The sequence below is a fragment of the Parus major genome, chromosome 4 (assembly GCF_001522545.3).
Source record: "Parus major isolate Abel chromosome 4, Parus_major1.1, whole genome shotgun sequence".
Lineage (NCBI taxonomy): Eukaryota > Metazoa > Chordata > Aves > Passeriformes > Paridae > Parus > Parus major.
In genome coordinates, this window is record NC_031771.1 from 13,292,960 (window position 1) to 13,307,818 (window position 14,859).

At 37.7% G+C, this 14,859-nt stretch overlaps 1 protein-coding gene across 7 annotated transcripts in view; it reads right to left on the reverse strand.

Annotated features, from left to right (window-relative positions):
* MAPK10 (mitogen-activated protein kinase 10) overlaps window positions 1-14,859 on the reverse strand; it is a 146,289-nt gene that overhangs the window by 78,497 nt on the left and 52,933 nt on the right. For 5 of the 7 annotated variants that reach the window (XM_015625515.3, XM_015625520.3, XM_015625516.3 and 2 more), the window contains one exon: window positions 452-523. In XM_015625515.3, coding sequence (XP_015481001.1) covers window positions 452-523 — 72 coding nt within the window. Of the gene's footprint in view, window positions 1-424; window positions 524-14,859 lie in introns of all 7 variants that reach the window. The other 2 variants (XM_015625519.3, XM_033513708.1) reach the window with 2 other exon arrangements.

Sequence of the window (14,859 nt, forward strand, 5' to 3'; positions counted from 1 at the left end):
TGGTGTTCAATGGGAGACAAGACAAACACCACAATTTCAATTATGCTTCCTTCACTTCCAGTACAGGTAAACAAAATATTATAGTCACAGGCTACAATGTAAAAGGCTCTGTCTCAGAAGAACAATAAAATAGTTTTAATTTGCAGTTTTTCTGATTGAAAACCATGCCATTACTTTTTACTAAAAAACCTCAGAATATTAACTGATAGTTTATCAAAACAAAACCAAAAATAATTAAGAACAAATTACGAAATAAACTTGAGGGTAAATAGAAAACTAATATTTTGTGCTGCATTTCTCTATTTCTTTGGTATTTATTCTCATTTTTATAAGCAGTTGCTTGCATTAAATGGCTGAAACTGATTTCTGTTTTTCTCTTATTATAGCATGTATTGCAAAAATGAAGTACAAGTATATACTGTACCTTGTTTTACCTGTAAGGAACACACACCTGACAAAAGGCAATCTTCACATCCAGAATAGGTTCACCACAATAATACAAGAAATGGCGGCTCATAAATACCTGCAATTAAAGAAAAGTAGACATAGAAATCGTGTCTGGCTGCTGATGTGCAAGTATAATGCAGCTCTAGCTTCATTTGGATTCTAAAACCAACCTGATTTGTCACCCAGCTTGTGAAAAACAGAATTGTCGTTACACTGGATTGTAAAAAAGCTTTAAATTATTTCCAATGCCTGTCAAGGTTATGGCCCCAAATCTGACTTGGTTACATCTGGAAAGCTTTACAGTAACTGATGCCATTAATTCAAAGTTTATCATGTCACTTGCATATCAACAACAACAAAAATCAGGTCAATAATGCTCTAAACAATTTGGGAATAGGAGACATTTATTATTATGGGGAGGAAAAAACAAGTCCTAAGTTGACAACAATTAGGAAAGTTACAGAAGTGGAAAGACTTGTTACATCACTGTGTAAATTCATCCACTTTGTGAACATCCCATGTAGTTCTGCTCCTAACATTCTACCACTAGAAAAGCTACAGAAAAGGGCAATAAGAAGAGTCCAAAGCACAAAGAGATTCCTTACACAAAACAACTGCACAGACTGGGGAGAAATTTTTTTGAGCCTAGAAAAGAACTGAGTGGAAATATGCTGGACATCCATAAAATGAGTGGCATACTGAAAAATGAAAAGGAAAACACCCTCCCCCTTTTTTTTCCAAATAAAAGATGTGGCATCAAGTTATGTTATCAGAGTTAGAACCAAAAATAGGAAATAATTCTTCATACACTGTTTTGTCACAGTGAAACTCTGTGTCTCATGTTGCTGTGGAAGCCAGAAGTCAACATAAGCACTAATATGATTAGGCAAATTCACATAAGAAGAAATCTACTAAAGGCTATTAACCTCAAAATTATCACCCCTGACTCAAGACACCCCTGAGTCACAGTCTTCCACTCCATGCTCAGCTCATTTCTGGATTTCCCAGGCATCTGATACCTGCCCAGGGAGCCATAGACTACACTAGACAGGGCAGGCCTCCCTGTGCACCCCATTACAGCTGTTTTAATTCACAGCACCACATCCAGCTCTGCCTAGCCAGTCCTGTCCTAGCCACATTCCAGCAGGGCACCTCAGTGACAAACACCCACAGCAATGTTTTCAGGCTGAGATAGGCAGCTATGTCACCACACTTTGAAGCTCATCGTTTCTTCTGCATGAGTCCAAAAACCCCAGCCAAACACAAAACAACAGTAAAAACTTGTTAACAGCACAATGAAAAAAACTAGCAACTTTTAGCTAAAATTGGATACATTATATAGAACTTCATGTTTTTCTGTTAAATATGAACTCATTGCAAGGGCTTTAAAATGAAAAGAAAACAACCATCCAACCCTCACTCCATAAAGATAGTTATGATTCTGAAAAACTATGTAGCTACTTATGGCACTTGTCTTCAGCAGGAACAACTAACAATATTAATAATATAATATAATATAATATAATATAATATAATATNATAATATAATATAATATAATATAATATAATATAATATAATATAATATAATATAATATAATATAATATAATATAATATAATATAATATAATATAAATTATATATGTGATAAAATTATGGAATGATGAAATTATAAAATTATAAAATATAACATATAATATAATAACTAAGTATAAATGGCATTAAATTAGACAAGATTTAATCTGGAGTAATTTCAACTCACACCAATTGATCAATAATACAAGAAAGTGTTCACCAATGCTTGCCAGCTTCAATGCATCATGCTCCCACATGTGTTTAATTTTTAATGAATGAATACATGAATAATCCTGTTATGAAAGCAAGTTTATGACCTTTTCTGCATCACATTACAGTGTCTGAGATTCCTGTCTCACTGCCCACTGAGTCATTACCAGAGTCTCATATTCCACAGAGGATTTATAATAGTTTATATTAAAACAAAAAAGAAGAAAGGATATTTTGGGTTATTTTGTTGGGTTAAAAAAAAAAAAGGAATGAAAAAAAATAGCAGCTTTTAACATTAGCCATATTGCCAATGATTTCTGGAAAGCCAGCAGGTAATTACACTGTCATGCTGCAGATATACTCACTGGCTGTATGCTTTACATTGCTATAATAATCAATGACTGAAACATCAATAGCTACAACATACCACGTTCAAGACAGAGTTTAATTGTGGAAAGTGAAGAGAGGGAAGAAAATGGTGGGAATTTGGTTTCTCCCTGAATTTGCTGTGACAGCATTGAGAAGACATACTTTGTATTATGTATGCATTACTAGTCATACCCAGCTCCTCAGCTGCCCGCAGGAATTACTGTGACTGGTAATAGTCACCCTGGGCAGAACAATAGACTGGTGAGTTTTATGAACTGGAATACATTTTAGAATTTATGATGTTGTCTTTGCATGCAGTTAATGCTTATAAAATAATAGAGGCGTGATATGTTTTAATGGCCTAGATCAATACTTATCATCCTCTGTACATGAGATACATCGAATATAATCTCTACAGAGCTGAGTTCCTCCAGTTGTATAGTGAGAATGAATGCCACCTTTCCATGGCACAGAAAGGTGCACCCAGGACAAAACAGACTTGGGTTCATGTTTTATAGTTTTTATTGAATTCATACAAGGTTCCCTTCACTGCCCTGTAAGTAATCACACATGTATGTAACTTCTAATTCCTCCAGGCAGAAAATAGATTTGCACTCAGCTGCGCAGATCTCCTTGATCACGTCTCCTCTGGTGCGAGCTGACACAACATCACTAGAGATGTTTAAGAAGTGTCAGAATAAAGAACTGGCCTGATGCTGAGATAATTGTGTTACAACATAAAGCAGTTATAAAACAAGAAGCTACTGAGACAAACAGCATCACTCACCAGGGACTGGAGCTTTACGTGCGAGCATAAGCATCCAATATTTCTTTACCCCACTTGTGATACTTTACCTTTTCAATATTGAGTGAAATCACCCAAGGGGGGAAAAACTAGGAGGACAGAACATTGCTGATAGAATAAAATACTCTGGGAAGCCAGATACTGCAGTAGCAACACAGGGAGAAAACCTGTCTGTGAAACACCAAAAGCCACAACTGGATCCCAAATCTTCATCAGGATCAAGGTATCTCTATGCCAGAACCCATAAAAACATACAAGACTCAGCAGCAAACACATGATCTACTTTCAGGCAAAACAAAACTAGGAGGCACTAAAATCGGGAGGAGGAAAGCAGCCATGAAGACAAGATAAAGAAAATCCTGAAAATCCTCTGAGCTGTGCAGTGGCACAGCCCACAAGCAAACTGCTGGCTGGATCCACTATGGCTTGGCCTCTACCTTCTGCTTTGCCATCCTCTTCTTCACTCCACTCTTCCCTCCTTATGGAAAGCTGCTCTTCAAAACAGGATGTGGACTAAAGACATGCCCAAATTTTGGGCATGAACTTCTCCTTACCTGCAGTGCTCCTATCAAATCTTCCTTCTCTGTACAAGGACTTTATACTTTTAATAATGGTTATCTGTCTCTCCAGGGGTCAGGAGGATTATCTAATTATTATTCAAACAGCCCTTTGAAGACTGAAAGGATTAAATCAATACTATTAATATAATTACTGAGAGCAGAGAAGAAACCATGCAACGAGAGCAGTTAAAACAGACTACAAAACCAACAGTAGCTGCAGATCTCAAATACAGCCTCCTGCAGTAAACCTTTCTGCTCATCCATTAATTCTTTCCTCACCCTCAGTGCTGTATGATATTGGTACCCAGGGAATGTCTGGGCAATTTGGCCCAGTCAGATTAAATCTTTTGGTCTAGGAGTGTTGTTTTCTACCCAAGCTGCACTATCCTTTACATAAGTGGCTCCTGGATCATGGACAGGGAGACTGTGTTTGCTTTAAGCCTAAGAGATGCAAACCTCACGTCTGAGGGGTCTGGGCTGTTGTTGTGCTGGTCCAAGGAGAGCCTAAGCACTTGCACCCACTGTGTTGAGCTCTTTTATCTGGGAAAAGCATCACAGTCACTTTCTTTTGAGAAAATACCTTCATGAGGGTTTCTCATCCCTGCATCCCCTAATCACCAGGTAAGTCCCTCATGCCCAATGGATAGTGCCTCAGCCTGTCCCAGTGTGTTTAAAACCTTTTGTTTCAAAGGTGTTAAGAAGGGTGATGTCAATCCTCAACAAAGTTCCATGCAATTTTTTAATTCAGAGAGATGAAGGAGCCAGCTGCCCTGCTGCAATATTGCTTTCTTCATGACAGTCCAGGCAGGCAGGGCTGCTCATCTCACCCCACAGCACAACCATCTGTGTCAAATGCACTGATCCAGGGCTGAAACAAGGTTCTTTATGAGGAAAATCTGCGGCAGCTGTTTGATCTGTATTTAAATCAGTGTTGCTGTACTTGAAATTAATATCCCAAACTAGCCCTGGTGCTGTTCTCACCACCTCTCATGATCCCAAGACTACACTCTGAGAGGTATTTATATGCCCCACAACAAAACAAAATGGAAACAAATGCTTAAATTCCTAATTTAAAAAGTAGGCCTACATGGAATTTAATTTTATATATATATAGGTGCAAGTTCCAATTTAAACAGGAAGCAAATGGCATCTGGAGATAAATTAGAAAGAACTACCTGTATGCAAAACTTCACTAGAATGAAGCCTGGTATAGTGTGGCTGCAAACTGGAAGGTTGTAAAAGAATCACAGGACATCCACCAATATCTGTGCCAAGCCCATCAATTGTGATAATCTCAGTAATAAGGGGAAGCAATATATGTTCATATCAAGTAATCAAATCCAGCATTTCTGGGTGTTTGATATTACCACACAAATACATGGCATGTGCACATTGGGTACAGTGAATGTGCTCCTTATCTTCACCAACTTGTCATTCTCTACTTGTTCTACAAAAGGAGAATTAAAGTATTTCTCACTACCTCATTACATTTCATTCATGAACATAAAGATTCAGGCATGAAAAAAATTAAATGAAATTACACCATCAGTTAAAGTTATTTAAAAAACCCATCCTGTCCTAATTCAATGAGAGGGGGCAATTGATCAATTCAGTTGTCACTCTAAAAACCTTTAAAAACACTAATGTTCAAAGATTAGCATTAATAAATTATTAATGCTTCCTCTTTTGAAAATGTGTTTGAATAATTTCAGGCATTTCCAGTACTGGAATTCGTCTCTCCTTCATCTGAAAATACATACTGTCACCACAGTATAAGTTCCATGAAGCTTCCAGTAATGTTCTAATTCCTGTAACTATATTTTTCCTTTACTGAAACTTGGCTATTCTGCTCTCTGTAAACAAGAGTGTAGGAAATAACGAAGACCTGAACAAATTCACCCAGCATGACAAAGTGTGCCAGCAGAGAATGGCAGTGTCTGATCCCCAAACTCTTACAGAATTTCAAACGTGGGCTCTGACATCTTTAAGATGCTGGATCAAGGAAGAAGTCCTGCAATTCGCCCACATTTTTCATATAATTGCTGCCAGTTATAACAGGGATATACAAGTTCAAATATCCTATCAAATTGGTCTTCACTTCGGAGACCAAATCTTTAGGTTTGTCAGCTTTTTTTTTATATAACTTTTTTCTTTCAGATCTAATGTACAGCACTGCAACAGGACACCCACTGCTTAACAAGAAGCTTCAAGATACCTCAGAGGATAAATATGAACTGAAATTTGTAAGTGGATTAATAATAGTCAAAGAGAGTGTTTCTACTGCAAAATACTGCTTTTCTGTTGTGCCTACGCTCCCATTTTTAATTATTCTTGGAATAACCAGGGAAAGCAGTAGTGTGAACAATGTAATTATTAAGGTTATATCCCAGTAGAAGCAGATCATCTTCTGCTGGGAGGAGAAGGGATGGCATGTTAAAATTCACAAGAATCATGCAAGTAGCTCTAAAACAGCTGGAAGAGAAAAGACAGTGAAAAGGAAAGAAAAAAAATTGAAATAGCACTGAAAAGGAAATATATAAGAAAGAAAAAAAGACCAAACAAGCCAAAAAGACAAGGGACTAATAAACAGGTATTCATAATGATCTCAGCTCACATGCAGAAGACAGGAACAAATGAGCTCTATGTCTGGTCTTGCTACCAGCTTCTCATCTTTTCTCCAGCCAGTTAAGAGATAGAATTTCTCAAATGAGTATATTTGGTCTAAATGCCCAAGCTATACAGCCCAAGATATCCCATCCAGAGGTAATAGTTACTGTTATCAACAGGTATTATGAGGAAAAGAGCCTACTCCTGCAAGATGCAGCAGATTAATTAGTCGAAGTTTATGATGATCTTGTCATAGTCTCTCATACCATCTTTTCATTTGCAGCTGAACATCTTCACTCCCTGAATAAATCCTAGCCACTTCCTAGAGTCTTCAAATTAAACTTTGACGTTGGAAGCAGCTCAAAATTTGCATAGGATGAACCTGGAGTAAGTGTGCGAGACCTCAGCTACTATTATCAGCAAAAAAAATGAAGAACAGTTAATTAGAAAGAGAAGAGCACAGTAAAACACTGCCTGCCTCACATAAGATAACCTTTACCACAATGGTGAAAACAAGGTGGTTTTTTTTATTTGTTTTTGTTTGGTTTTTTTTAATGCATTTTTCCTATTTTGGCAGGAAAAAGAAAAAGATAAAAAATTGAGGTAACTGTCTCAGCATAGCTGAATGAAAAATTCTGCCCTCTTGGAATTTTTTTTTCTCTATTAAAAAAATAAAATCAATATAAAGCTGTTCCTTAGATAAATGTCAGTGGCAAAGCTGCCTGAAGGTATGTGCTGAATCACATCAAAACTATTTTTAATACACTCCCAAGTCAACCTGCAAACCTAATTCAAATTCAGTTACATTTGCCTTCTACACAGATGTCCATAGCACTTTATGACTGGTGAAAATGACCTATATTTTATGGAATACATAGAAAAAAATACTTAATTACTGTCTGCATCAGGCAGAATTGAGAAAATTATTAGATTTGAATAAAACCTTGAGTTTTAAAAGGTTTTAAAATCTTATTTTAAAAACTTATTAAGTCTGAATACTTTGGAATTAATTTCTGATTAGCTGAACTGTTGGCCACTGGATCTCACTCTTAAAAGCTGCTCTGTTACACATGTCAACCACCCCATTAATGAAGTGTGCTTGTAAAAAGAATTAATATCCCAGCCAAAAGCAAAATTCTAACTTTGGGCAACCATATGAAAGTTCAGGGCACCTACATCCTGTTATAGGTCCTGTTTCAGGGTATCTTAATTACGTGGCACTGTAGTAAACAGCAATTTCTGTCAGTTTCATTCAATTTAGGGGAAAAATTGACAGGTTTAGTCACATAAGAGGAAAAAATTATGTAACCAAAATCATATTTAGCCATGCTTTTACTTATTCAATAAAAACTTTATTACATTCTACCAATGCTCATCTTTGCTGCATCGAAGTATGCATGATGGAGATATGAAAAGCTGTTCAGGACTGTGGAATAACTTGCTCAGCTACAACATCTGTATTTATCATCACGACTTTAAGAGGACTGTGTAATTGGCCACTGAACTGAGCCAGCTAATTCACACTTCAAGGTTATTCAGGAACCGAGCCAAAAAAAATCACTCACCTTGGAAGGGACCTTAGGACACCTACAATCCTAATTTTCTAATCAAAACAAGAACTCTTGCTTCATTCATTTGCAAAGTTAGGGTGCTCAATCCCTGCCTTGGTCCATATTTACATTTTAATACAGTGGCCACACAACTAAAAACATGCTTACTCTAAAACATGTAAGAAGCTTAGTTATGGAGTGCAAGGCTGTGGCCATGAGCAGATTACACTGTAAATTCTGCAGCTACAAAACAGCTTATTTCTCAGACAACTAAAATACTGATTCATTTGTCTCTGAAAAGCTTTTCCCCCTTCTAAGCTTTAACATTTGCAAATTTTAATTACTCGCATAACAAAACACTGCTAGAACAACTCATCTCCAGGATGCAAGCAGGATTTATTGCAAATTCTCTGAAAGAGAATTTAATATCAAACTGCAGTTACACATTGTTTTACAAAACACAGAAAATATGTTGATACTTTATGGCTTCTTTTGATTAAAACCCTAAATATATGAGGGGGGGAAAAATCTTAATGGAGTAAGAAAATACCCTGTGTTTCTGACTATCAATAACTGACTGGAAAGAACAGCTTGCCTACTGCTGGACTGTAGCCATTCACTTATGCTGCTGTTGTTTAGAATGTGTCATGCCAATGCAGAATGGCTAAAGAAAGACCCCTTCGATTTAGGCAGATACAAACCCAGCAGAAGTGGGTGTTTCCTTGCTCCAGTCTAGCTGTAGATGATGCTGGGTGAAAGTTCTTCAAAGCATAAGGGATAATAATGATAATTACTTATGCACTGAACATGGTTAAAGTTCCAGAGTATCACAAAACAATGGGAGATGAGCTATTTAAAGAGAACATGTCTGCTGCTGCCTAGGGGTGTTGCTGCAAGTGCCATTTGCTTTTCTGTATGCAAAACCAGAAACACAGTAGGTGATTAATGCATAAATACAGAATCATGAAGGCTATTGTTAGTTTCCTATTATACAGATAACTGCAAACTAGCACATTAGGAAAAAAATTGCAGTTTTGTGAACTTAGACTGGACAGGTAAGGAGTGATCAAAACCAAGTCATGCTCCTTTTAGGTTCTTATATAAAAGTAAAACAAGGAAAAGCATTTTAAAACACAAAAGGTAATTGCCACAAGAAAGTAATCTCTTCTGTTCCCTTTGCTCTGTAGCATTGGAACAAAGTGACTTTGATAAAGTCAGGGGATAGGAATTTCTTCGGTGAGGAAAAAAAGGAGCCAAAGAGGCAAAGTCTGCAATTTTCTAGACAAACCGTTTGGGAAAAGAAAAAACAGAAACCAAAACAGGCTATTGCATAATTCCTCCCTCCTCATTGCCTCTAAGACACAGAGACACTAGCTCATACATCTTTCTGACTGCAGGGAAAGTCTCCCTGTTATGGGTAAACAACAATTTGGAATTTATTTTTCCAGGCAGAGGCCCACAGCACCACTTCAAAGCATGGGTGCCCTTAGAGTTACACAGAAATGCAGGAAGTGATTAAAGCAGAGCTGAAGCACAGACATTTTAGATAAACAGGTGACTGCCTCTCCCATTCTTGTGTTGCTGAGGAAAGCTTTCAGAAATATTTGACTCTTCTGAGAAGCAAAGGTTCAGAGACAAAGATAAAAGGCTTTCAAAATCTCCACAAGCACGCAAGGTCTAATACCTCATATGAAATCAAGATTTTTACAGGTACTGAATGTAACTCAAATGTGACATGGCATTAGAAACTCTCTTATTTCATGTATCCCAGCTCCCCTCACAGCTGGGAAAAGGGGCAAACAGCAACAACTATGGGTGTCTGGCCCAGCAAGGCAAGGGGGCTATGGACAATAAAGGAACAAGCTTAATTTACCTGGGCACACCAGATGGATTGAGGAACTCTCCCCTCTCCCCCAAAACACTACCATTAATAAGGTGAGGTATACCCCAGCAAGAACAAGCTGAGCATCCTTGAGACAGTCTTTGCCACCAGAACTCTGTGGAAGGAATGCAAGGAAGTGCCATGGAAAGAAAGACCAAAGGAAAACCTAAATGAGAATTTTATGTATTACTTTGAAAGAATTTGGACTGGACTACCCAAGATGAATATCACAAAATACATTGACATGAAAAGGGTAAACACATATTTCACATGAATACTTATACTAAAGAATTTAAGAAGTACAGAGACACAAATGTATCCTACTTTTGACTCCCTAAATGTAAGTGCAAGAGTAATTCTCAGGCTCTTCCTTTTAGAACCTTCTTACGTAATTTTTAAAATGCTACAATCCATAGCTTGCTCTTCCTATGATTTTGGCTTCTTTTTCAGCTGTGACTCAATCACCAGAGCTCCTCCACAGCTAGAAACCTTCTGATATCCAAAGTGCCAAGCTTTCTTTAGGCTCACAAGAAAATAGCAAGATAAATATTCCTCATTTTGTCCAGCCCTTCACACTTGATTAGTTCTATACCCTATAAATCATTAACCCATCTGCCTGATATCCATCCCAGTCAGACTACAAGCCTGGAGTGGACAAACACTGCACGTTCTGCAAAGCTTTGTGCACACAAGCTATCAGATCAGCAGCAATCATAGTCACACCCCTTACACGTGTTCGTAATGCTCATGGTCATCTGAAGAAGAGAAAGCTCTTAAGGGAGGTATAAACCCAAATGCCCTTTTTGTTCTAGGAAAATCCCAACCATTTAGTGTGTGTGTCCAAGGCATAAATGCTTCCTAGAGCTCCCATGGGGACGGTGCAGCTTTGCATTAGTCTCAGTGGAGGCCTATGCTCATAAAGCATAGCACAGCCCTCGCACAGCCCCACTGGAGCACTGGCATTCACTGTCCTAAACTAGAAATGTAAACATGAATGAAAAAAAAAATAGAACTCGGTCATATGCCAGAGCTCTAGAGTTTGGGATTAAGGTTTCAGGGCTTTACCATGGGTATTTTTTGGGGTGGCAGACTTTATCAAGGGCTCAGCAGGGGATCATTTTCTGTCTCTGAAACATCTGTTGGACACTAAAATCCCAATTACACTTAGCTCTCTTCTTGCAGGATGCAAGGAATTATGCATTACTAGAAGGCAATTGCCGTTTGAGCGAGGGACAGACCAGCAAATGTGAAGGCAGCTGGAGTCACCTCCTAGTGCTTTTATACTCCAACTACAAATGTAAACTCTCCTGAGGTAGGCAGGAGCTACAGAACCTTGCTTTCTTTACCTCTGTTGCTGTCTTCTAGACTTTTAAACAAGTATGAAATATTATTAAAAACATGAATATATAAAATATGTCCATACATTTCCTTGTTCTCTTGAACCTCTCAAAGGCCACATGTCCAGAAAGCTCTGTTGCCTGTTTTCCAGTGCCAAGCTGCAAACGCTGCACTGAAAGACACCAATTCCCTGTGCCATAAGTTAGTTTGATCCTGCCTCCTAAACAAGAACAGATGCTCAGAGAATCAGATATGACTGACCCTAGCTGTTTTCCACTATCATTTCCTTCTCCCATAGACACTAAACATAAGGTAAATCAACTCAAATCCAACTAACCTGACATAATTTGCAAGGAATTATCCCACTGTGAAACAGCTGATTGATTCCTCTTCTCCATTTCAAAATGGTAGCGTGAGCTACTGCAACATGCAATGAATGCCACAGAGCTGCTGTGCACAAAAATGACTCAAGCCATGAAAAATAGACAGATTTAGACATGAAATTTTCTTCAAATGGTTTCCAGCCTCCTGTAGACTACAGGATAGTTTTCACACCCTATGCTACATAAACCCCTTGCAATAATGTGCATAGTAAATGTATTTCCAAGGTAATTGACTGCTTATTGCAAACCTGGTGATAAAACCACACATTTTAGACTTCTCCCCTCTCCAGTGCACCAGGGAAAAGTAGGATCTAGATGCTCTATAAAAACTGGGTCTTTTTGTAAAAAAGTTCCTCCATACACATCTGAGAGATAAAAAAACCAAAGGCACTAGAAAATAAATTTTATGTTCACTCAGGAATAGTGGCTTAGATGCCTGGCCTTAATCCACCTGCTGAAAATTAATATAAACAGGAAAGGTCAAATTCCTAAAAAAACCCAGAAGTTAAGGAAGATTGTGTTTCTGCTAAGGAAGGCTCCAGAGAAACCCATCCTTGTTTCCCAGAAACAAAGGAACAAAATCCAATTTTGCTTGCATAGCCAAGTGCTTTCTTTTTGCATTTCCTTTTTGAATCCAAACATATTGGAGTAGAAATGAGCAGCTGAATAAACTGATATAATTCTCTGTGAAATGTTGTATTTTTATAATATTTTTTGCCTAACTGTTTTTTTTCCTACAACACGTTTCTGGGTTTTGGTGTGAAATCAAATGGATACATGAATAATAACAGATTTCATGTTCTTTTGAATGACAGGGAGTTTTAACTTAGGCTGGGTAGAAATTTGTGAATGATGATGTGATACAGGAAAAGGAACATGACATTTCTGAAGCAGGATGAGCCTTTAAAGCCCTTTGTAAGTGTGGCTATAAAAGTAACCATGCCCCTACCTCTTTTCATGAGTACAAAGACTTTCTATCAGTCCCCCCTGATCCTCTTTGTCCTCAATACTCTGTTCCTTGGGGCATGACAAAGAAGAAGGCTTAGATTTTGTGTCATTTAATTACCTACAACTACCAATACACAAGTTGGAGCCTTACAACAAGTAAAAGATAAAATCTTACATCAGATTCAGACCTCACAAGAAGGTGTTTTATAATATTGGATTTTTAATTTTTTTTTTTAAATCTCAATAGCCCATCAGCTTGAATAACAATCTTGCAAAATGCATTGTTTATCAAAGCAGATGCTACTTTCACAATATATTTTGTTTGTATATCTTTCCTTTGGTTTTTGTTTGAGGTCTGAGGGTTTTGTTTAAGTTTTAGATGTGACTAACACTAAAAGGGTCTTCTGACTTTTTTTTGGCCCAAGCTGAGCACCATAACTAAATCTAAATCATGAAAAAAAGTAGAGTTCTAAATGCCACAGCTTTATATAGCAGTAATGCATCCACTGAAGAAAAATTCAACTTTTATTAGGCTTGTTTGCATTATGAAAAGATCTTCAATATAATAACACTTCAAAATACTTACAACAACAAATAAGGACTGGTCACCATGAGATGCTTGAAATTTGGTTAACTATCACTGCTATTTTCTTGTTCCAAACTTTATATTGGGCTGCCATTTGTTACCTAACAAACCCTTTTGTGAGTGGTACCAGTGCAGTTCCAGCCCTCCTGCCTTACAAGAGAGCACATCTGAAAGGTGCCACATTGAACCACTGCAATTCCAGTGAAGGGAACCTGTAGGTGACTGTCAGGGCACTGGAAACTGGGCAGGCTGAGACAGCTCCTGTCCTGCAGCATCTCTGGGTAAACTCTGCCATTTTTGCAGACACTGCTAAGCAGGATGAAAGTTTTAGCGCTTTTCTTCCCCCCCCCAATGGAATAAAGCTTGTCTGTTCGTCCTTCAGCATTGAATCACTTTTGGAAGGGTAATTAATCAGGAGAAAGAAACACAGGGAAAATCGGGTTTTAGTGGTTTAACTGTTCATTAATTCATTTGAGTGAATTTATGGGCATCTTGTCCTCTGTGATATTTAATGAGTCCAACAAATTCACTGCAGCAGACATCTGGTGAGACACAATGTTGTAAAAACATTTCACCCCTGATTTACAGAAAAGGAGTGAAAACTGAAGACAAGCATTTTATACCATTATTGATTTTCCACAAATACACATAGATATGTGCATTATATACAATATAAACAAAACTATTCAGACACTTTCCAAAACTGAAACTCAATCAGCAGAAATGCCACTTACTGACCTCAACAGAACAGCAGGGAAAATGCTGCCCTGTTCTCCTTCTCATGACTCTGGCCTGTTTCTCTAAATTACAGGGCCAAACCTCTGCAATAAAGAAGCATCACTATTAATCCCTTGTGCCAGCTGTCTTTGCTTTGCTCTCTCAGGGGCTCAGTGCCCCATGCTATGTAATTTAAATGAAACACATTATTTGAAAGAACAAGAGGGAATCATTTCAGCAGATTGCTCTGAGTTGCAACTCGTCCTACCTCAGTCCTCCCCCAAAACTGCGTTCAATTTCAATTTCCTCTCACAATCTCTCAGGCAATCGGACTAACAGCAACATTTTATCTGCAGGTAGCATTTAGTCATAATTTAAAGCTGAATATACTAACTTTGAAAAAAAGAAGATTCAAGAATATTGTTATATTCTGACCATGTAAATTTGTGTCTCAAGGAACACCAAAAAATTCTAAACTGAATGGAACAGGTTTGGCAGACTAGATATGTGAAATAGATAAATTTTGTGAATGACAGGATTTCAGTATCCAGTATAGCATATTGAAAAAGTTCCTGTGCTGAAGTGTGCTGTCTGTCCTCAGTTCTAAGACATAAAGAATTTGCACAGCTTCTGCACACTTTAAAATATTTTGAGTCATGTATAGTAAGAACTTCAGTGGTTTATTACACCTAAGCTATGTAAATACTGACTTCCTTGGAAATGTAAGCCCTGTACATCTAGCCAACAGGGACTATGATCTCAGAGGACTCATTTTGTTTCCTACCAAGCACATAGAAACAACTGAAAATGTACAAGAAATTACTTCTGGGGAGGCATGGAGGCTTCATGCTTCAGCCTTAACCCTCCTGTCTTTAGCCATAAAC